The 23,594-nt window shown below is 42.3% G+C and overlaps 1 protein-coding gene across 1 annotated transcript; it reads left to right on the top strand.

Annotated features, from left to right (window-relative positions):
- The first annotated feature begins 6,310 nt into the window (after positions 1–6,310).
- On the top strand, positions 6,311–10,184 carry CLDN5 (claudin 5). The gene has a single exon (XM_054844604.1). It carries the CDS (start codon positions 6,390–6,392, stop codon positions 7,038–7,040), a length of 651 nt encoding a protein of 216 aa, XP_054700579.1. The 5' UTR covers positions 6,311–6,389; the 3' UTR covers positions 7,041–10,184.
- Positions 10,185–23,594: the final 13,410 nt, after the last annotated feature.

The raw sequence follows: 23,594 nt of genomic DNA, 5'->3' as shown, positions 1-23,594 counted from the left end.
TGGCTCCAGGACCAAAACTTTTAGAAATAAATACATCAGAGCTGCACATTGTGGGTGACATCCTCTTTTAAAGGGTTACCAGAGAAAAAAGTACTTTAACTAGTGTGAGTATTGGATATTGTAATTTAGATATTTCCTGGGCTAATTTTTAGTATTTGGGTGTGGTGATAGAAATTTAAGGGCAAACTTCCCATTCTCTGTCAGTATTTGGTAAACTGGTGATTTGATCAAAATACTCTTCTGTGTAGTGCTTTATCTATGGAATCACTAATGGGGTGAACCATTCTAACATCTCATATCTTCTGTGGTTTTGCAGACATACTGCATCAGGAATTGAAAATGTCAGATGCACTGAAAGCTGGACTCACTGCTAAGCCGTGAAAGTGTGCAGCTCAGAGCTGGAGCTCTGGTAGTATACAAACAGTAAGCCAGCGTCTGTGGATGCACCGGGATTTATTGACACAAGCTACTTTACAAGTTATTTAGTAATCCGTAAGAAAATCTGCAACACCGAAATATTTTCCCTTGCTGCAAAAAAGATAAACACATTTTTAGTGACGCACTACAGGAAATTAAGGTTCTGTTTGAATTATAGCAGTCTCAGAGGAATAGAAGTCTTTCTTTTGCATTTACAAGCACACACAAGCCCACCTTTTCAAGATGCTAATTACGGTAATGAAGAAGCAGTAAGAACCTAAAAAGTTTCTCTGGAGTAAGAGAGATTTTGCACCTTTTCACCAATAACAGACATTTTTTCCTCTTACTGGAAACCAGCTTCACTTTGAAGAAGGGAATCAGGATTGACAAAACAGATGCATGCTATTCCCAAAGACAGGGCTTGCCTCAGACGTATCTTGTTAAGAATAGGAACGGCACTGCTGAGAATTAATCACTCGCATAATCAGAGCAGGTGTCCCAAACCTCTCACCTCTCAGGAACGCAAATTTCCTGGGACACTAGAGAAATGTAGTATGTTTCCCATCACTAGCCCTGAACAGTTTTCAGTAACTTTATAGGCATGTCTTTATTAATTACTTTCAACATCTGCAATGTATATTTAAAACAATGGCATTTGTCCTTGTTGACGCTGTTCTGTAATTTCCCAACAATTACATAGGAAAGAGATCTACCAGGATCCTGGTACACCACAATCTGTGGAAGGAGGCTAACTTTGGAATAGGACAAAATTAAACTGCAGTTCTCCTGATAGGAAACATGACATAGAATAGACCCTTAGGCATGAAACAATGTATATTTCCTATACCTTTCCCCCTCTTTGCCTGTCCAAGCTTTAATACATTCTCAAGAGCTGTCCAGAGCATTAAAGAGAAGTATTTGAAGTAACATGGCCTAAGTGTGTATTCAGCGTAGTCTCTTGGCGAGTGGGATGATCAGGCTGTTTAGAAGCTCATCTACAGATGGGACATTCTAAGCTTTGGGAAAGGGCCATCATCCACCATATTAACTGCCCTGAAATGCCATTAACACAGGGTTAGGGCTGTCCAGTGACATCCCAGTATCCTCTTGAAAGCCAAATTCAGAAAACAAGGTGCTGAAGTTAGGTGCACAGCAGCTTGCTAGTGCAGCCCAGCCAGTCCTGACAGCGGTGACTGGAAATATTCCCAGCGGGGGGATGTTTTAAAAAGACAGAGAGTCATGAAGATCAATTCCAACCAAGGGGAAGTTTCAAACCAGAGGTTTGTGTGTAGAGGAATTTGAGCAGGGCGCCATGGAACTCAGTTCTAATGGTGGTTTAGCCCAATTAATTTCCTCATTATGTGAGGAAATCTCGTAACACTGTCTCAGTATTGCCACCATGTGTACGTCAGCCAGAACCCCCAGCTCCTGGTGCCCCCAGTGGGCAGTTCACAACAAGCAGCCCAGGCAGAGGTGTGTGTAAAGTGCAGACTGATAGAGGGCTACAGTAACTTTATTTGGAAAGGGATATACAGCAGAAAATGTACGAAGACTGGAAGCAGATTTGTAACCTTTTTTCACTGGTTTTCCAACTACATATATCCGTTTCCTTCCTTTCTTCTACGTGAGTCTTGTCACATCGCCAGTCAGAGGGAAGAGTAGCGTGGGCATTCATTTCTCAATCCTGAAGGGCAGCAGCAACACTTTTCTTAAAAAAGCTGTTGGATCCTACATCATTAAGACGAGTCATAGAGCATTACTGATTCCTCTTGCAAAATCCTAGTGCTGCTTTTAAATCATTCATTGCTTTGCTTTGTTCAAAAGATAGAGAGGAAGTGATAATTTCATGTTAACCACTTCAGCTTGTTTCCAGAAGAAATGATCTTGAGGTAAATCCTGTGGTGAAATTGTGCACTTTTATTTTGTAATAACCTGTTTATTTGACAAGGACTCATTCCTACATGTCAGTCTTCTGATGTGTCATACTGGTCTGAAGACATGTTGGCACTGCTGACATGGAGGCACTTTGTGGAGGCCTATTGTACTGTGGAAGATGGTATGTGCACTCAAGATCAAACTAAATCTCTTCTCTTGGGAGAAACAGTTGCATTTTAAAGGATAATTCAGAAAGGAGTGATCTTCACTGAGAAAACTCAAGCTTTCTAAATAAAGAAACAGCCCCTGCCTAACAACTCTGTATTTGCAAATCCCCTTGCCTTTATTTCAGCACTAATTAGAAGTCAAAATGTGGCACAAAATCTGTCTCTAATAGGATTCCTGATTCTTCACCTTTGCCTATGTTTGATCACTGGCCTTTTAATTCATCTTTTGACTCATACTCTGTCTTATCCACACAAACAATATTAGGTTTGTGCATAAACTTGCTACCAAATGGCATTTTCCTCTCTGTCTTCCAGATGCTTAACATATTAGGGATGAGAAGGAGCAGAAGCACGTAGGTAAGGAACACTCCACAAGTTATAAACCAAGCATGCTCTGCAGACTACATTTCAGGTCCCAAAAGGAAAATCTATCTAAGCATTGCTAGTGGGACGCTTTGGGGCTGAGCAAAGCCCTAGCAAGCCTGGAAGGCTGGGCACAGCAGTTCTGTGCCATGGTACAGGGCTCATACACCAGGACAAGGATTGCTGGTAAGAGCCTGGACCCCCCCTTAGCAGCCCTCCCAGTAACTCTGTGCCTGCTATTTGTCCTGATTTTGTCAGGAAAAGAGGGAAAATACAATCACCTTTAATCCCAAAGCCCCTCTTGCTATAGTATGGTTTCTGTGCAATTGTTCTCAGCTTGAATACCACTTCCGCCCATTTTCACAGGCTGCAAAGCCCCCCTGTGTATCCCCCCTAGAATAATTTAATAAATACATAGCTGGAGCAGTAATAGATGTAATGACATTAACGGTCATTTGTTACTGACTTACTTTGCTGGAAGAACATCATGCCTTTGAATTGAAAGGAATCTAGACTTTACCAGCAAGGATTTAATTTATTAAATAGCGATTTCTTTACTTATCATCCCAAGAAAAACATCATGCTGATTTGTGTTTCCTTTCAAGACATTAGAACCTTTTCATTTCTGGGAGTTTAAATTAATTCCTGGTGTTGTGACACTAACACCATCAGAAGCCATAATGTGCTGAAGCTGACGGGGTCCTCAGGCCCCCCGGGCAGCTGTGTCAGTCAAGTTACCAGTAAGTCAAGTAAGCAGAGCAGTGAGCACCTTGCATGGATGGGCTCATTAAGGGTAGTCTGTGCAACAAGTGCTCACCTTCAGGATTAATAGAGTAATTAAAAACGGAGGTCATTGCCAGTAGCCAGGATAAAAGCTAATATCTGGTGTAAGGAAAAGAAACAAACAGACGAAGGTGAAATACCAAGAATGGAAATGCCTTTAAGCAGAAAGGTTCATATACTCTGTGATTTTTAAGCATGTGTTTCCCAAGAGAACAAATTGTCTTGGATTAAGTGATTTGTAGGCATCAGTTGCTCAGTAACAGGTAGCAAGGGAAGGTGGGGTGAGGGCTGCAGAGGTAAACCAAGCCATACGCTGGTTTCCCTTCTCAGCCTGAAGCCCTGGGCAGCTGCGCAGGCCCTGTGAGTGCCTCCCAGCTGGCACAGGAGCACACACATGCCATTTATCGGAGGAAATTCAGAGTTCCGTGCTCCTGGGCAAGTGGCAAGGGTGGGGCTTTCCTGTGCTTGTGGGCTAAGATAACTGGCATTTCTCCCCCTTTTTTAATTGTTCTTCTGTGCTGTTTTCTATGTAATCATTATTATCATCATAAATACAGATGTTTTTCAGTTTCAGCCTGCGTTCTGGGTTTCTTCCTGTTCACCTCTGAGATATCTCTGTCTCTGTGCTGGTTCCTTTGCACATTCTCCTCTCCCTGACACCAGGGACTTTTCAGAGTGATTGTAAGCAGCCTCAGTTTGACAGACTGCACAGCCCCAGTCACACATTCTTCCTGGACTTGCACACTGGAATTCACAGTTTTAAATAATTGAAGTAAACTGTACATATTTCATATACAGTTGGAAGAGGAGATAACTCCTCTTAACAGCATTTACCAGGCAGCCTCTGTTAGGAAGACATTTTCCATGCTAGAAATGTTTACATCTCCTCAGGCAGAGATAATCAATGGGACCCTGCAGTCGTCATGTGTCAGCATGTCCACACCATGATGGTCCACAAGCTGCTGATGTTCTTCTATTCCTTTTTTGAGCGTCTTGTGGCTAAAGTTTGTCTTCTGGTTGGAAAAATAAAAGAAGTGAAAGGCCACTACCTTGTTGCCATCCTTCTGCTACCAGGTCCTCTGCAGAAGAGTCATCAGTGCTGCTGTCAGAATGCAAGCAGGGCATTGCTTACTGTTAACCCATCAGTCACGTCCTCAGCTGCCAATGTATGTGATTCCTTTAACCTTTGCTTATCATTTCTTCTGCTGCTTCTGCTTCACACATCGACTTTTCCATTCATGCAGTATTCATATCAGTCTTAATATTTCCATCACAAATCTCTGTATGCCATAATACATGCTGTAAATTACTGTACAACAGAGAAAACTACTTATATAGGGGCAGGAAATGTGTTCTTTTCAACTCTGTGATCTCCTCTACACTAGAAGGATACTTTGTGCTGACACCAAACCTACCCAAACCAGTTCAAAAGTCAGTGTGAACATAACTTTCAATTTTGTCTAAAACATTTAAACCAAAACAATCCCAGTTTAAAACAAGCCTTTCTCAGGGCACCCAGTGGAAAGCCACTGGACTGCAGCTCCTTGTGAGTGCTGTGAGGCAGCTGGTGAGGTCTGTTCTTTCTACTGCAGCTGAAGAGCAGCATTTGCACCACCAACGCTCCTGCATCTGCCAGCTTGGGGGGCTGTGAGCTACTGTTGGCCTGCAGGGGTTTAACCAAGGTTTCCTTGCAAGAACAATCCAAGATGCCAGTGGTCCATGAAGAGAGAGCAGCCATTACAATGTCTGCGTAGCCTGATGACAAAACCTCTTGCAAACACACTCTTTTTGATACAGGCACTTAACTCGTTGACACACAGTCAAAATGTACTTGACAAATTAAACCAGTAAAGTTAATTTTTAAATCTATATGGCAAGGTATTTAAATAGAATGCCTTGCTCTCAGCTCCAAATAGAGTTTCATGCCTGGTGTAACCTAAAAGTGATTATTCTTCCTGGACGAATTAAAGAATCTGTTGGTACTGATAGATGATGTGTAGATCCCACATTCCAAGCGCTTTCTTTTTCAGGGTAGTTCCTAAGGTGTTTAGTGGTGGTTGCTTGCACTTTTGCCTGTCACAACGTGCAAGAGAGAGATGTGCAGGTCGGTTGGTATGCTCAGTCTTTTGAGAAATGATCTGGTCAGTATGCTCAGTCTTTTGGGAAATGATCTGTTAGACTCTGATAATCAGGACGTCCATACTCCTGGGTGCCTGCATTGCCAAGACCTGTCCGAAGGTCTGGCTGTAACTTTATCAGTAAATAGGAAATACACAGATAACGGGACTCCAAGGAAGAAGTCTGAGCGGCCGAAATCCGGGAGGAGATTCCTCCAGCCTCAAGCTTTCCTGGGAGCGGGCAGAGTTCCTGCGAGCTCCTCCCGGAGCAGGGTGCCGGGGCGAACAGATGAACCTTTCGCCAGCTCCAGCGGGAGCCCCCCGGCAGCCGCGAGCAGCGGGGGAGCGGCGCGCCCCCGCCTCCGGCCCCACGCCGCTCCCCCCGCCGCGGGCGGTGCTGCCGCCCACCAGTGGCCGTGTGAGCCCCCCTCCGCGGGAAAGGGCCGGGCCGGGAGGGAGGGAGGAAGGGCGGTGGGAGGGCGCCCTGCGGCTCCTCATATAACGCTGCCCGGCGGCAGCTTTCACAGCCAGCGGCCGCCCGGGAGCGAGTGCTATAGGGCTGTCATTTCTCCAGAGACTTTGGTGGGGCAGTGGCGGCAGCAGCAGCATGACTTCGGCGGCGCTGGAAATTTTGGGGCTGGGGCTGGGCATCCTGGGCTGGGTGGGGGTGATCCTGGCCTGCGGGCTGCCCATGTGGCAGGTGTCGGCCTTCATCGATGTGAACATCGTGGTGGCGCAGACCATCTGGGAAGGGCTGTGGATGAACTGCGTGGTGCAGAGCACGGGGCAGATGCAGTGCAAAGTGTACGACTCCATCCTGGCGCTGCCGCCCGAGGTGCAGGCGGGCCGGGCCCTCACCGTCATCGTGGCTCTGCTGGGGCTGGTGGCGCTGATGGTGACCGTGGTCGGTGCGCAGTGCACCAACTGCATCCGGCCCGGCAAGATGAAATCCCGCATCGTGATCGCCGGCGGGGCCATCTACATCCTCTGCGGGGTCCTGGTCCTCGTCCCGCTCTGCTGGTTCGCCAACATCGTCATCAGCGACTTCTACGACCCCACCGTGCCGCCGTCCAAGAAGCGGGAGATGGGGGCCGCGCTCTACATCGGCTGGGCGGCTACGGCCCTGCTGCTCTTCGGGGGCTGCCTCATCTGCTGCTGCTCCTGCTCCCAGCGCGACGAGACCTCCTTCCCCGTCAAGTACTCGGCGCCGCGGCGGCCCACGTCCAACGGCGAGTACGACAAGAAGAACTATGTCTGAGCGGGGCTGCCCCGCTCCCTCGACCCTGCGGGGACACGGACAGACGGCTGCGAGCCGGCGCTGCCGCGCTCCGCCGGCCGGCACGGGACACCGCGCCGGGAGCGTCTGCGGTGAGCTCCAGCGCTCCCCTGCCTAGAGTCTCTTCTTAACGGTGCCCTCCGTAAAGCGGCAGCCCTAGGCAGGGCAGCGTCCCGCTGCCCGCCAGCTCCGCTCCCCGGCGGGTCTGGCCGCTCCGCTGCGGGCAGCGCCGAGCTCGGCGCCGCCGGGGACCCGGGACGGACTGACCGACCGCGGTGCCGGGGCGAGCAAAGCCCTCCCCGGCCGCACAGCGCAGCCGAACCAGCGTTTCCCCGGCCCGGGGCGGCTGCGGTAACCGAGGAGCCCGGGCGAGCCGCGGCGGCCTCTGCCGGGACGCCCCGTCCGGGCTCCGCCGCCGCCCGCCCGGCTCCCGCCGCAGCTCCCGGCCCTCCCCGACGTTACCGGGAGAGACTTGTGAGTACTTTACCGCCCGCTCTTGCTGCTGGTGCCTCTCGGGGCACCGCGTGGCTGGTGGGACCGGGCCGTCGGGTGTGCACTGTCGCCGAGGAGAAGCTTCCCTTCTTCGTTGTCTCTCCTGAAAATCTGCATCTGGCTGTTCCCGCTGGGACTTTCACTGGTTAGGGGGGTTTTGTTCTTCTATTTGGGCAACTAAACGAGGGATTCTGTCTAACGCATGACACTAATCTTGGTCCTTAATCCCGTAGGCAATAACTGTTTGGAGAAGGGTATTTGATTTTCTTCAGTTGTTTCAGTCCCTCAGAAGTGCATTGGTCTATGTGTCTGAAACCTTTGAAAGAGATTTCAGGTGGTTGCTGTCATGTAGCAGAGTACAAACCAGATTATACTAGGTTTCCCTTTGAGGTTCTTCATCCCTTTTCCTTCATCAGTTTCTGTTCTGTTTTTACTTGAATATGAAGGCTTTGCCAGAATTATTGGAGAATTAGATTCAAGAGACCCAAGAGATCTTTGTATGTCCTGGCTCTGGCAGGGCATCCCTCTGCATCATCTCATCTGCACCACAGGAGACTAGAAACATAAAAATTGCACTGAATATTGGTGGTTGGGGTATGGACAGCTTTCATGGCCGCCTTGCTGAGCCCTGCTTGCTGCAAATTTTGAATTGTGTGTTCAGTTGGATGTGCAGTTGGTTGGCTCTCCACCATAATTTTGTTAACATGTGCTTTCCTTCATTTACCAAATTGGGCAAAGAAATTGCTAGAAGAATTTTACCAAATACATTGACTGAGACTTTGTGCAGGCTAATCAGGAGATGGGAAGTCATGGCTCTTGCAGCTGTCAGCTCCTCCATATTGCCTTGCTAACACTGTGCAGACTGGAAGGAAGATGCTCTGGGCAACATAACTCATTTTCTGAGCTCAACATCTGCTGAACTTCACCACAGCCTGGAATATTAGCATACACCTTTTCATTTTACACTGCAGAAACAAACTTTTTTTGAAGGCGGGTTTAATGGGTGGTGCGATACTCTTCCATGCAAATCACTTGTACTCTTAAATCAACACAGAATTCTGCTACAGACTGTGGCAGCATCTGTGTCGCCATAAGGAGATTTCTGCCAAGAGTTAGTGAGGAAATGCGGTGTTTGTATTCCTCAGAGTCCAATGCTACGACCTTGTGGGTCCCTCACAACCGTGTAGCAATACAGTGCACACCTAACCTGAGCATTAACTCTTAGAAGTTTCTGATAATGCTGAGACTTACAGGCTAACCATAACTGTGGGTTTGTGACAGATTTACATCGACTGTGTTCTTGCTTTGCTTAGCATATTTAAAACCCCAGTGCTATCAATGCATATGCAGACCTGACTGAGAGACTAAAGCCTTGCCTCTGCAAATACTGATATTGAATATTGAGCACATGATTTACCCTTTTAAAGATAACTGCTTTCAGTTTTTAAACATATACCTTGTAGGGTCTGAGCCCATCAGACAATACAAAAGCAGAGCAGTATGTTTAGAACTAGTTTTGTTCTATAAAGAGGTGCAGCTCTTATACCGTCTCAATCTAAATAAAAGCTATAATGTTGTTATGATGTGATACGTAGTTTTGGTACAAGAATGAAATATTCCATATTTCATCATTGCAACTTGTTTTTAAACAGTGTAACCTTGTAAACTGTAAATGTATTTAAATGCATATATTTTGCAAGAAATCTACCCAAGTTGGCTTGTTATGTGGATTGGTGCCTTTATTTGTTTCATGGTTACTTTATTTTTATTTTAAGTGATACTGACCAACTGTATTTGTCACCCAGCCCATAGACACGCTATACCCTCACTCAGCTCTCTTATGTCTAGCAAATGAGTCAACAGATATTAGCCCAAATCCTGGACCTCGCTGTCTTTTGTCTCAAATTACAGAACTAAAAAACAACCCCCACTAACAGACACACCTGCATGTATCTTTACCATCGAGCCTTCAGAAGTGCTGCAGGATTTGGGCTCTGACCAAAAGATGAAATCTTTCTGGGCAGTTCATTGCTAGCCTTTAAAATCAAATCAAAAGTGGTGTCTTGGGGAGAGGGAGGAAAACCCATGCCTTAGAAGGGAAATTTTTTTTAACAAGCTAAACTTCTTGATAGATAGTTTTGTGTCACAGCAGGGCTGGATCCACTTAAAACCAAAATCTGAAACAATTATACAAGACCTCTTGGAAGAAGCCAGTGCTGTGTATGTACTAGTAAACACAGCGTCATCCTACCAAAAACTTGCTGCTGATGTAACAAGGTTTTGCTGAGGTCAGTGGGGCAGCGCCCAACAATATTAGCAGGAAGTGGGGCCCATTTTTAAAAATATTTTTATATTTAATCTCATCCTTCAGTATACTTACTTGTTGCTGTGCTTTAAAAAATAACCCAAGAGAATGCTGTTACTGATCTCACTGGCTTCAGGGTAAAAGTGTAAGCTGGTTTTTGCTATGTTTTGTTTTCCAAGAGCAAAGACCTAGTCCTGAACTTTAAAACTTGGAAGTGCTCAGGATCAGACCTGAACCTCATCCCAATGAAGAGAGAAATCTATAGCACTTGTTTACTATTTTTATTTTGTATTTATGATTTCACATAAAAATAAAACCATCTAAACCAATCCCTGAACAGGGTTACTGTTTTTTGTGGAAGGCACTGGATTGTTTGGGCTCAAGAAGATGGGGTGTGACATTGGTGCCCAAAGGGCAACCTTTACCAGGGCTACCTTTGGAGGGGAGGTGGGGACTTCCCTTGCAGGGCAGTCAGCATCTCAGCTCTCCACTGGAGCCTCAGACAAAAGAGCAAGTAGCAGCAGTTGGTCTTGTGAGCACATTAGGAGGTGGACTCTGAGTCCCAACTATTTTGAGAACAGCTCTAAGCATGAAGCTCTTTAAGCTTTCAATTCCTACACGTTTAAACTAAAAGGAAGAAAAATCCCGCTGCAGCTTGGATCAGCCCCAACCTGACCTGATACCCTAATCCTTTCTGCCACCTAGTTTTTTTAAAAAGTGCATTCAGGCTGGGGGAAAAATGTTTTCACAGTTGCATCAGAACAGAACCTGTGAAAAAAATAGCTGTTAAAGGAAACTGCAGAGGCTAATTGCTAGTGGGGAAATTTGCCTAAGTTACATGAATGCCAGGGAAGTCTTTCAATATTTTTCAGGGTTTTATTTTTTGCAGGATTTTCAAGCTTTTCTGAACAAACTGTTGCTTTAAAAATGAAGAAAAAACATCTTCAAAGACTTCATTTTGCAGCATTCTTGCCAGCTCGGTTGAGATTAACAAAAGCTCCTTGCCACCCTCCCATTGCTATGCACATGCTGAGCTGGAAAAAGGGTGTCTGCTGGCTTGGCCTTTGTCCTGCTAAACGAACCATTTCATAGTTATGAATTTGAAAGTAACCTGCAGTTCATACCCTGCGAATCTGGTTAGATCCTGTCTGTGCAAAGAAGGGAAATGCACCAGGCAGAGGGAAAAGGAAGCTCAATCAGTCACGTTTGCTGCAGGATGTTTAAGGAAGTATTTCCTTTTCCTGCACAAAGACATTTATTGGGCAACTGCTCTTTGGAACATACTGAAACATTTTACACTAGTTTCTCAGTCCCAGAGTAACTCCAGATTTTTATTTATAAATCTATTCTCTGATCAAGTATTATGTAAGGAATTTGGTCTTTTTCCTTGGCCAACTTTCAAACCACAAATGCATATAAAGTAGCCTCTTAAACCTACTTTCCTCAAACTGAGACTGATCCATACATCTGTAATGCTAAATGAGAATCCTGCCAGTCAAAAGCCATACGCTACATATAAGTGACATATTCATGCATATATTCAGCAATATATTAATGCAGTATTCAGCATCAGATGATACCCAGAATGCATCCTTTTTTTTTTGTTTTGGATACTAAAGAAGAAAATCATTAATTACGTATATGTGTTTGAGGATTTACTTTTGTAAGTCTGCTTGGTACGACACAATAAATATTTCTGCTGTATTAATCGGGAGATAGCAGGTGAATTCTCTTTTCAGGTCAAATTTTGCATTTGTTTTACCTGTAGACTGATTGTGATAGGATAAATCATTCCAAAAGCAGAGCTTCAAGGGGGCCTCATAGTTATCTTTTGGAAGTAACTGAGTTCTATCATGCTTATTTTGATCAGACCTTTGTGCATGTCTGTATGTGTGTGACTGCTCCACACTGTTCCTTGCAGATTCTCTGCAGGAACAGGCTCTCTGCCTAGAAAACCCCTTCTTCTTCCTACCACAACCTTCACTTATAAGAAAAGGACAATTTCAACTACTATGTCACTGATAAAACCTCCTATGGCAACAGTGAAGGCTTTACAGTTGCTTAGATACACCAGCCTTGCTTCACCTTTTCTTTTTCTTAAACGCAGATTGAGATGTTCTGCCATGAATCAATTTAACAGTGTCCTTTGTCTGTGGCATTTTGGGATTTTGTTTACAACACTGAGCTTCCTCCTCCTTCCAAAACTCACCATGTAGCTTGAAAAGAAAATCTGGCAAGGAAAGGTAGCAAGTAGTAGGACTTAACATGGAACCACGTGTGTTACGTTAAAGGCATCTGCCTAGGGCTGTGCCAATCTTCTCATCGTGCTTGATTCCATTTGCACCCCAGCCACTTTTATATTGCCCTGAGGTATAGCTTTGCCTCACTCAAACTGGCAGACACTTGAACTGGGTAGATCCTATAGTCACTCTCACCAGTACCACACAAATAAGCTCAGGATAACAGGGGAGCATATCACACAAACTTTACCACTTATAATGTGAAAATACTCATCAGTGTCTGTTTTGAAAGTTCTCTAGGAAAACAAATATATTAATGACCTTGGATGTTAAGCAGCCTGAACATAATTAACTGATGCATTTACTGAACTAGCGGCTTTAGCTTTTTGTTTTGAGAGCAATGGGATCATACAGCAAGGGGAACTGTACATACAACACTGATATTCTTAAAGCAAGAGAAGAGTGAGCCTTGAAATTACTATCTAGCTGTTTTGGTTTCAGTCTACAAAAGGAATAAAAAGAAACACGCCACAGCCAATAGAGTTGTCAACTAGGCGCACCAATCTCATGACCTTAATATAGGAGAATAAATTAAGAGAAGACCTCTCCCAATACCCAGTACAGAACAGTACAAAAGGACTCTGGCCAGCTAGAAAACCAAGCAGAAAATAAAATAAGCTGCATCTTGTACTCTGCTGCTCCTCAGAGCATCTGGAACGGCAAAGGCCATTCACATTGACTAAAGCCCTGGCAGCAGCTGGCAGAGTATTCATAGCAGGTACAAGATTTTCCTGAAGCCCAGCTGAGGTGTCATTCACACCAGTTACTATTTCTTTTGGACAAAAACATGCTTAGTTTAGACAGGCTGAAGTGCCTCAGTGCTACTATGCACAGCAGTAGTGGTGGATCCATTCTTTCCTGCACCTCAGCCCCAAGTCCAGGGAAGTTCCCTTCTGGTAGATCCTCCAGGCTACACCAGCCAGGCTGAAAGTCTGCATGACACAGGGGGGTGCTCTGGTATACACAAACATAACAGATGAGATGAAGCCAGTTCATGTTTATTTACAGTGGAGAACAAAAGTAAATGTTTAAAATAGCTGCTTTTTACAGGCAAACAACAGATAACCCTCTCAAAAGTGACTCCGATCCAATGAGCAAGCTGTGAACATTGTGCCAGCTGTTAACATCACTATGCATCGCCCATTGCTGGCTAAGTCCTCCAAGGAGGTAAGTTACATGTGTGCAAATTTACCAAAAGCTAGGAGATGCACAAAAATAGATCCTACAATGACATTTTTCATCTGGTAGGAAAAATAGTTCGCGATGTTAAATGCGTTTTGGATTTCTGCTGTGTATGTTCCTAAAGTTTCAACGAACCAGGTTAACTGACAGAGATCTGACATTCGTCTCACTCTCACATCAGGCACCACGGCAATTAATCAAACTGTATGTAGGTACCTGTGGGCTCTATTCCCAAACACACTCTGACCTGAATCAATTCCCCTCTGTTACACCCATACATAATTCATTAGCGTTAATGGTACTTGTAATCAGAACACTTCCACAGAAGGTTAAACCTTAAGTGAATTTAGGCTTGGGCACAAAAGACATCACTCAGGAAAGAAAAACAGACACTCCTTGACAAGAGCATATGTGAAATCTCAAAATGGTACGATTCAGCTTCAATATAGCTTCACCTATTTGAAGAATCAGGGAAAACAACAATCACAATTCTTATCAGCTCTAACAAGTGCCTAGCACGGCAGAATTCTTGCTCTATGTATATTTTTAGATTACTCTTCCAGTTATAATGTTCTGTCCTTACTGTATATCTTTTGTTAGAATTAGGATATCTGCTGCAGCAGCCTGGATAACCTTTAGCCTGAGCTGCAAAACCTTTAACAGTTTCCAATTATAACAGCAATCTTTCATTCTATAATACAAATAAACCCAAGTGTTATCTCAACACAGAAGACTCACATGAATACCCAATGACTGCAAAATGATTTCACCATTTTTTTCTCCTCTATAATTTCCTGCTATTATTTCATTGGAGCTGACTGCCAAGATCCAAGCAACATAATACATTTCACTGTTTTACTTCTACTTTATTTTTGTTATACTGCTTACATTTTAAAATGTTGACATGCAAGACTGAAGTTTTAAAAAAATTAACATCTACTCTGAATGCCATTATGTTCTTAGATCCCCAAATTATTTTTTAACTCTCCCATTTCTCCTGATTTTATTGTCTTAGACATTCTCAACTGGATACGTGCCCCATTACCTGCCAATTTTAGAAAAGTCTTAACTCCCACAGCTTTTATATGCAGCACGTACCATGGAAGAGGAGTTTCTATTGCTCCAAAAGGTATAAGACACATTAATAAGAGTAGCTTTTTAGATATATGGAAATAGTATCCCCCTAAATATAATCTTAGTCTACTGCAACAATGTGGATTGAGCACCATTTTAGAGAAAGAGTTAGTTTCATTGGATTGTATAGCAAGAAACTAAACAAAGGCATTGTTAAAACAGTTGTTCTGCAGCAATAGATATTGGATTTTCCCAGAAGCCACTATCATACTAAAAGTGTAGGGGTAAAACACTGGTGTTTGGATAATACGGAAAAGACCTCTTGTCTACGTGGGGTTATTAATGACCACAACTATTCGAGACATCCATATCATGATTCTAGTGTCCCTCCTAAAAGGAAAGCTATTATCCATGGCATCCTGCCCAGATTCCTCCAAAGCTGATTACATTTTTTATAACCTGCACTTTCAGTTCAGTACCACAATCTTGACTTCATACCTGGATGGCTGTATGGGCTCATTTCACGCTCTGAAATGGTTACTGCCATATGTCCTAAAGACTGATCATCAGTGGTGGGAAGAACAATCCCTTTGTTTCCTGCCTTTCTCTCAGGATTGTAGATTTTGCTTGCTTGCTGTCTGCAAAATGCATTCATAGCCTTGCAGAAATGGCCCTTTGGTAGACTTTGGTACACTGGTGTGTAGAAAACAAGTCCACAGCAAAGGCAGGGTGGGAAGGGGCAGTAAACTGTAAGACAAAGTTTTTCCCCCTTAATAGAGTTACTGAAGTCTGAGCCATATCACAATATGGAATTGAGAATTTCAGTTTTAGTATCTGTTGCTACAGCAGAATTTTTATTATGAAAATTAGGAAAAAAGCAAACTGCAATCCTCCTGAACCGAAATGTCTTAGACTTGTCCTGATGTGATACTGCATTTTTCCTTCCTATGAGGAAAGGACAGAGATGGGCATATCGGACACATGTGCAGACCAGGCACCTCAACAACCCTGGAACCACAAGAATGAACAAAGCTACAGAGAAGGCTCCAGACAGAAGTACCATCATCTCAGAAAAGACATAACAACAAGCAAAGCACACAAAGGATGAAACCCAATGTAACAGGTATTTTAGAGATCAGTCATGGATCAGCCACGTGGTTTGGTCCTCTCCCTTGCACTGGCACACATGGTGTGAGGAGTGAACTGGTTAAGGAGACTGAGCTAGCTGAGATCAACCCAGCAAAAAAAATAAGCAATGGTTTTCTTTGTCTAGCTAGCCACCATCTCTCTACTCCACACAGCAACATGGGCAAGCAGGACACTAGAGCATTTAAACTGCTGTGAAACTTCACTTCTTGACCTTGCAATTGAGTTTGAATCAAACAGAAGGGTCTTAACTCAGATGAATAAAAAGAAAAGATATAATGAAAGTGCTTGATAATGAGCAAAGGTGGGGCAAGGATACCACCTTGCTGTGGGCACCAAACTGAGTGAAACCTTCCCCTGAGGTGTCAGTGAAAATAGACGTTATACACTGACAAAAAGTTAACAGAAATGAGAGTCTGGAAATGGAAATGAACATATCCAGGGCAGAAGGAAAAACTAAAGAACTCAATTAATTTAAAATGTAAATGTAGGAGTAAAATTAATCTGTTTCAGAAAGCCTAGAATTCCCTAAGTTGAAGGTAAAGTAGTAAGGTTTTGGTTTTTTTGTAGTTGGGTTTTTGGGGTTTTTTTAAACAAATAGACTAGAAAATAGCATACATAACACTTGCATCCATAAAGTGGTGAGTATCCTGGACAGATAGGGGGCTCTAAGACTGATATCAGCAATGCACAAGTTTTTTGTTCTAAAAACAAAAGGATAGAACTAATATGAGTGATTGGACACTGGATAAAAACCAGCACAAGTTACTAAATATAGACTGCATCCAATGAAACTTGATACTGCTTACCTAATAACTAATTGATCTGTCACAGTAATGTCCTTTTGGGTTTCCCTGGCCATTTGAATTAGAGGCACACTCTCTAACATACACCCTGCTGAAGGGAGAAGGTAAGGCAAGGAGGAAATAAAAACAGTTTGAGGTTTAATGAAATAAAAGACTACAAAAATGTGCTGAATAACAGAAAAATGAGGGCTCATCACATTTTTTTCCGAAGGGCTGTAATCAGGGAGGAGGAGGAGTAGTGATTCTTAAGTAGTTTCTGCCAAGTCAATGCAGTACTCTTGGAGCCATGTACAGTATTGCTATCTGTGAAAGGCTGAGACAAGATACCCTTTCTAAAAAGGAAACATTTATTGGTTATTTGGAGATAACGGAACAGGTGAGTAAGCAGATACATACATATGTGGAGAGACTAGTCAGAATGGGACATTAGCAAGAACACAAACAATATCTATGTTACTGGGAAAAAGTCTCCAAGCAGCAGCATAGAGTTGAGAGTTTATTAGACAATATGAGGGGGGAAAAAAAAAAGTTATGAAGACAAACAATGCTGGCATCAGCTTTGAACCATTCCAAAAAGAAAAATCTCTTCCAGAAAGATCTTGCTGGCTCCTATCATCCATTTGTGCAGAGAGATGAGGATTTTCAGACTGGGTAGATGGCCCCCGGTGCAGCTGTGCTACGTTACATTCCCCTTTTTGTTGCAGGGACAGTTTAGTGGGACACACTCCCATATCCTATTCCCTTTCCTTCGTTATTCACAGCAGAACCTTTCACTTAGCCTTTCTAATAGCACCATGTAGTGCTGTCGTTTCAGGAAATGCCTGGCTGTATTCACTGCTAAATCAAGCAGGAGTCGTGCTGGCAATTCAAGGAACATCTCATCAGAGGAAAAAAAGCAATTGCTGCTGAGCTATTGTTTTCCATTTCATTTCACACACTCAAAAGAGCTCTGGTGACCACCCAGTGGGTGCCCTGAAATACAGATTCCAAGACACCTTCCTGAGCTAGAAAGGCAAACCGGATTTACTGCTCACCCTCTATTGTTACTCAGTCTCTCTTTTCCTGTTAGTTCTTTATTTTCTATTTTTGTACTTCACCCTGTCATTTTCAGTCCTTTTCAGGTTCCCTTCTCAGTTTTGTATGCAACAGTTGGAAAGCTTCCCTTTGACACGGCATGCTACGCTCAGAGAGTTTGCTGAGGGGGATATTCTACAATAGGAGCCAGCAAGACTGAGTCAGAATTCAGTGGCTTTAGCAAGGTAAAAGTCTCATATAGAGGATACGTTCATTAAGTTATTGTTCTAACTACTCTGACCTTAACACTGGTATCAGCTAATCTACTTACATGGCTACATTGCAAGCGGAACCAGCTGAAACAACAATACTGGATTTGCAAAGCAGGTAACCATATACCAACACGCGTGCATGAGCAAATGCTGCTTTTGTGGGTGTGAACAAACAACAGCCAAATAACAGGATAAAGAAACCTAAACACTTGAGGGAGATTCAGACCTCTAGTAGGAACAATGGGAAGCAGTTTAGCTTAACATTAGAGACAGATAATGCATAGGTAGTAAAATCTCACAAGAAGAGAGAACAGGCAGGCAGAGAGGAAAACTGCAGAATGCTTTGTCTTTTCTCTTCCTCAGACTGTTTTAGAGGGGCAATATTTCCCTCCCTAGAACAGACATGTCTGGGAAATTCCACCAGTGCTTTACAATGTGTGCATACAGGTCTTTAAATGATTGTGCTTAATTTTTCAAAATGTAACTTTTACACACTCCAGAAATGGTGCTGTTCTGATAGCATACACTTTCAGAGTGCCATTAACCCTAAAGGGTAATGGATTTTACTGACAACAAGTATAAATAAAGAACCACCTACTGGATTGTATTTTTAAAAGCAGAAAATCTTTTCAGCCATGAAGATTTTGGCAAGTGAGAAAGTAAAGCCAGAAATTATGGATATTGCCTTTAAAGTCTTAAACTTCCTAAGCAAGATATCACTATTAAGTGCTGAACTGGTCTAGTACTAGATAGTTACCTGAATCCTCAATTATAGATAAAATTAAACCTAGATATTGATTTACCCTAGTAAGCAATGAACATCTAATTGAGGCAGTCAAACATGGACAGTGTAAATGCACTAAACAACCTCCAGATTTGTTTAGGAGGCAATTATTCTGAGACAGTGGAGTATGGCACATACCAAATCGCACACCATCAAACACCACAGTTATCACCTAAAGTATCAAGTTGCAGAATTATATTACAGCACAAGTTCTGCAACTGTTAAGATTGAGATCCTGTTTCCATTAATTTACGAATTTTTCCAAGTGCTCTAAGATTTGCAGGACACCATGAATAGCCTGGAGAGCAGGCTTGCAGACTGTAGGACAGCAGTTTTTCAAATTTGAGATCATGTGAACAAGATCTCCCAAGATGTAGTCTGCCCCACAAAGAGTGATTAGCTAGAAGTAACCAAATGTTCTTTTCAGTTTCTTCAAAATGGACAGTTACCACTGGAAAAAAACAGAAGAAAACTGTTTGGAGAGCTTTTTTTTTTTTTTTTTTAACCAGCTTCCACATAATGTAACAAGGCCACTTCCAATTAAACAGGCTTTCCTGAAGGAAACACAGCAGCCTCAGGTAAAAAAAATTATACTGCTTATTTTTTTTTTTAAAGATGATTGTCACCCTGTACAAAAGGGAGAGGAAACTGTGGTCAGCGCATGTGTCTGAGGAGAGTAACGTAGCAGGGGTCCAAGGTGGTCATCTCAGACCTCAGAGTATATTCAACCCCAGTGTGTGCTGCTGGTCACAAAATCTGGTTTGGGGATGTAAGCTACACGTCCTTGCAAAGATCAAGAATGACATACTTTTTAAAGGAAGATTCTTCCCCATTTCTTTAGAGCTTTGTCCTGCAAGCTACCCTAAGCTCTAATTCTGTGACCTCTTCAAAGGTGACCTATTTCTGATAGCAGCAGATACAAAACAAAAGTATCTTAAAAGCACCAATGGGTTCTCACCATCATCCTTTGAAGCAGAATAATTGAAAATGTCTATAAAGCAGGAAAACATTATGAGATAAATTGCTACCTCCTAATATTAAAAATACTCAGCGCTGATCAGACCTATTTAGGCAGTATTTTAAAAATACAGACCAAGTCTCAGAGAAATTACAAAGCAAGGTTTTTGCTTCTTTAAATGTAAAGTCTTGTTTATTGCCCACTCTCCTGAAATCTGTTATTGTAACAACCTCACTCAGCTAAAAGGAGATTTTCCCGAGACACAGAAGGTAGCCATGCCCCTCTCTCCACCTCTACTGATTCTACTCTGTATCAATTTGAAAATGAACTTATTTGGAGGCAAAAAATAATTTTTCCTTCCAGTTCTGCAATGCAATGTGTAACATGATATACAAATATTTAGGAATGCAACAATCCCTTAAAATGAGCTACAGCTTCAAATATTCAGGCAGATTGCTAACAGCTGCCGGAAGACAGCATTAGGAACCTGACGTGTATTCTACAGTCCTGTATCTGAGTCCTGAATTACTACAGCGACCACAACAGTGTTTAAAGAAAATACCATTTTACATGTCCATTCCTTATAGGCTAATGATCCAGCTAGACTTTCAGATCAAACAGGAGATAATTATTAATGGCATACTTATTTTGGGAGCCCCTTGGTGACTTCTTTCAGCAAATAAAAACATACCAAGTGCTGAATATTCTTGTGAATTCTTTCCAATTCAATGGCAGGTGCCTCCGATTTTCCACTGACATGCTGCAAATGAATGATTAAATGAAAGTAAATTCCACTGAGCTAAACAGTGGAAAAAGACACCAACACCACAGGAACTGAAAAAACAGACAAGCTGTATCAACTAGAAGAGGTGACTAAGTCCTTTATCCAGTTAAAAAGACAGCACCTCTTTTTGTAAGGGAGCATTACCTTTTTGCAAGGTCCAGGAAGGTATCATCTCAATTAAAACTGGTTTTGAAAAGAAGACAAAGGATTCAGAATATCACAGTACTTATCTAACACAGGTAACCTAGTTAACATCAACAAATATCTAGAGAAATCATCTACAGTTCTTAAACAAGTGGCAAAGACTTCAGAGAGGAGTGTTGTCAAACTGGGGAATACAAAAAACCCAGATCTCTTAAAATAAACCCAGATCCAGGATTGGAAGGAATTGTGTTGTGAGGTCTTGTGTATACATTTTACCTTAGTTTAATTCATGACACTTGCCCATAAATTCCTATATGGAAGCTCTCTACAGAGCGCTTGATTTTACTTCTGATTTAAGGATGTCTTCTGAACCTTCAGCTCATTGAGAATAGCATGCAGCAGTGACTCTGCTAAATGCTTGTTGCGATATCGAATTACTAGGCAACTCTATCTTCTTCTCTTATTATTGAGATCTTAATATATTGCTCAGATGCACGATTCAGTAACAGGTAGCAAGTCAAAGTAACAAGTGCCAGGGTACCTATCCAGCAGACACAACCGCCTTCAGGGGGCAGGGGAAATAAAAATTATTCTCTCATACAACAGCAGTGACTGGGAAACCTGCATTCTCTGCGCTCTGTCAGACCCAGGACTGTCATGAAGTTGTGTGCAATTGAGTAAAAGATCTCTTGCCTACTTTGAATGTGTTTGACCTTTGGCTTGCTTCTCTAATTCTGCCACCTTCTGAGTGGCAAAAATCAAAACTCAAATGTTTGAAGAGAATGGGAGTCCAGTCTGAAATAAAAGCTCACATCATTTTCTTTCCCTAGTGAATGTTTTGCATTATTTCCTGCTAGGAAAGTGTTTGTAACCCAAATGCTTGTGCATAAAGGTGGCACTGTATTTTAGAGCTCCACCCTGGGCAGCATTTTTTCCTTAGTCCTTGAATCTGTTCCAAAGGGAACTTTCAGTACCACCTTGAAGCCAACAATGGTACACAAGAGGGACTTCAATTTTTCCATTTAAAGAAGCAAACATTTCACTGCTTGCTTTCTGTCTCACAAGCCAGACTTACTCACAAAGTAACTGAATGTTTTCAAGAATATTCCTTCTATGAGGGAATCAAAACCATCATGACTGACAGAGATACACATAAAATCAATGATCAAATGTTGGCCTTGTTTACTGTCCTGAGTGTTTTACATTTTGTTTCTTCCTCAGTTGTGATACTCTATTGATTACTCCACTTACCTTTTTATAAATACTGCTCTGTACTACTCCCATCTTTGCAAGTTAGCAAACCCTCAGTGGCCAATTCAAGTCAACAAAGCCATCTTGAAAGAACTCTTGTACAAAAGAGATGGATTTTAAAAATTTCCTTTTTCAGACCTTAAAACTGGGATACTCCAGACTAGAGATTAGAGCAATCTCTCCTACAAAGAACTAACATTTTATTTTGCTTGTATTTATGGATAACTGAAGCCTGGAAATGCTGTCCTGAAAAAGGGAGTGGAAAAAGTGAAACTGAAGCATGAAAGATGTCTTGAAACATCTCAGAGTTAGTTTTCCTTTTGTAGTCTAAGACACTGGGATCACAGATTCTAAACATGACAATTCTAAGGTACTTCCCCCTCGCCCCATTTATTTACTTATTTCCATAGGAAACCTTATGACTGTAGAAGGAAGAAATATATACCTTTGTAATAACATTTTTGATTGGAAAATTTCAGAAAACAAGGAAGATTAAACCTTGCCGTATATTACTATCTTTTGCTTCCAAAACAAATGACAGAATGCAATGTACAAAGTCAGGCTTTCCAGCATTTCTGTTATGCTTCCCAGGACTTCTCTACTGACAGTTTGGGTCCCATTGAATTTTACTTGCCAGGAAGGCAGTTCCCTACACTCTCTCTAGAGTACATTGGATTTTACTAAACAAATGACAGCTCTCTCACAATCCATTCAGAATTTTAAGACTGCAATGTCTCTCTCAGACCCTGTCAGGTTTAAAAGTGATGATTGTTATCTAATAACATAAAATCACATTGATGGTAGAGCAGATAAAAACATCAGACTGAAATACCTCTGATTTACTGCTTCTGCCATAAAAGCAGTAGGGTCTAAGAGAGTAGTCAGGGTGAGTAGTGGGAAGAAATAGCAGATACTGTAGCTAAATTTAATATGGCTCATGAACTAGAGCCCGTATCATTGTAGTATCAACCATATTTTCATCTAAGTACCAAATCATAAAAGACAGTCTGAGGACAGACATACATACTCCTCTAGATCAAGGCAAAAAAGACCCCAATATCTCCGAATATCCAACGCAGGAATATTTTGTCTTTTATATAACAAGTTTTACAATAGCAAATAAAAATAGTACATATTTGCAAAAGAATTTGCTTAGAAATCATTGTAGAGGTTTTTACTTTCATTAACAAGAACAGAGAAAATAAACTTCCCCAAAAAATTTTTATTCTAAACTTGCAGAGTTTATTTTTTATTTTACCATTAAGCTCTTTCACTGTTTTTTGCCATGTCACCAAATGATCAGAATTTACTCTTTCCATCCACTTATCCATCTTTTAGTGATGGAGAGTCTGGATTTTTTTTTTTTCCTTATATTTTTCCCTACTACCTGTTTTTTAGTGCAGCAGACTAATTGTGCTCTTGCTTTGACTTCGAAAAATAACAACTAGTAGACAGATTGCTTTCTGCATTGATGAGTGTAAAGTAATACATATGGCGAAAACCCAATAATTTGGACCGTTAAGGAGAGAGATACTGATGTTACACCCAGCTAGATCAATTAAATCATCAGATCGGTGTACAACAGCTGTCAAGAGAGCAGAGTGAGTGTTAAGAATTATTAAACAGAGGGACAGAGAACAGTCAGCATTAGAACACTGTTGCATAGACTTGTGCACTCACACCTTGAATATTGTGTCTGGCTTTTGTTCTCCCCTGTCTGAAAATGGTTTAGAGAAGAGCAACGGTGATAATCAAGATGCAGAACAACTCCTGTGAAAGGAAAAATTAGGCTGCTGTTCTTCAGACTGGCAAGAGATGGCTGTAGGGAATATAAAAAAGGTTTACAAAACAATGAATACACAGAAGGGTAGGTACTACAGAGCATCAAATTGGCAAGTTGAAAAAAAATACTGAACAGTTGTAGTTTTTCATACAATATCTAGCTAGGTTGCAGATCTACTCACTAGAGAATATTGCACAGGCTAGAATTTTTACGAGGATTCAGGAGGAAGTTATCCAGGTTC

The sequence above is a fragment of the Grus americana genome, chromosome 16 (assembly GCF_028858705.1).
Source record: "Grus americana isolate bGruAme1 chromosome 16, bGruAme1.mat, whole genome shotgun sequence".
In the NCBI taxonomy this organism is placed as follows: Eukaryota; Metazoa; Chordata; class Aves; order Gruiformes; family Gruidae; genus Grus; species Grus americana.
The sequence above is the reverse complement of the archived record's forward strand: the minus strand, read 5'-3'. Positions and strand labels throughout refer to the sequence as shown.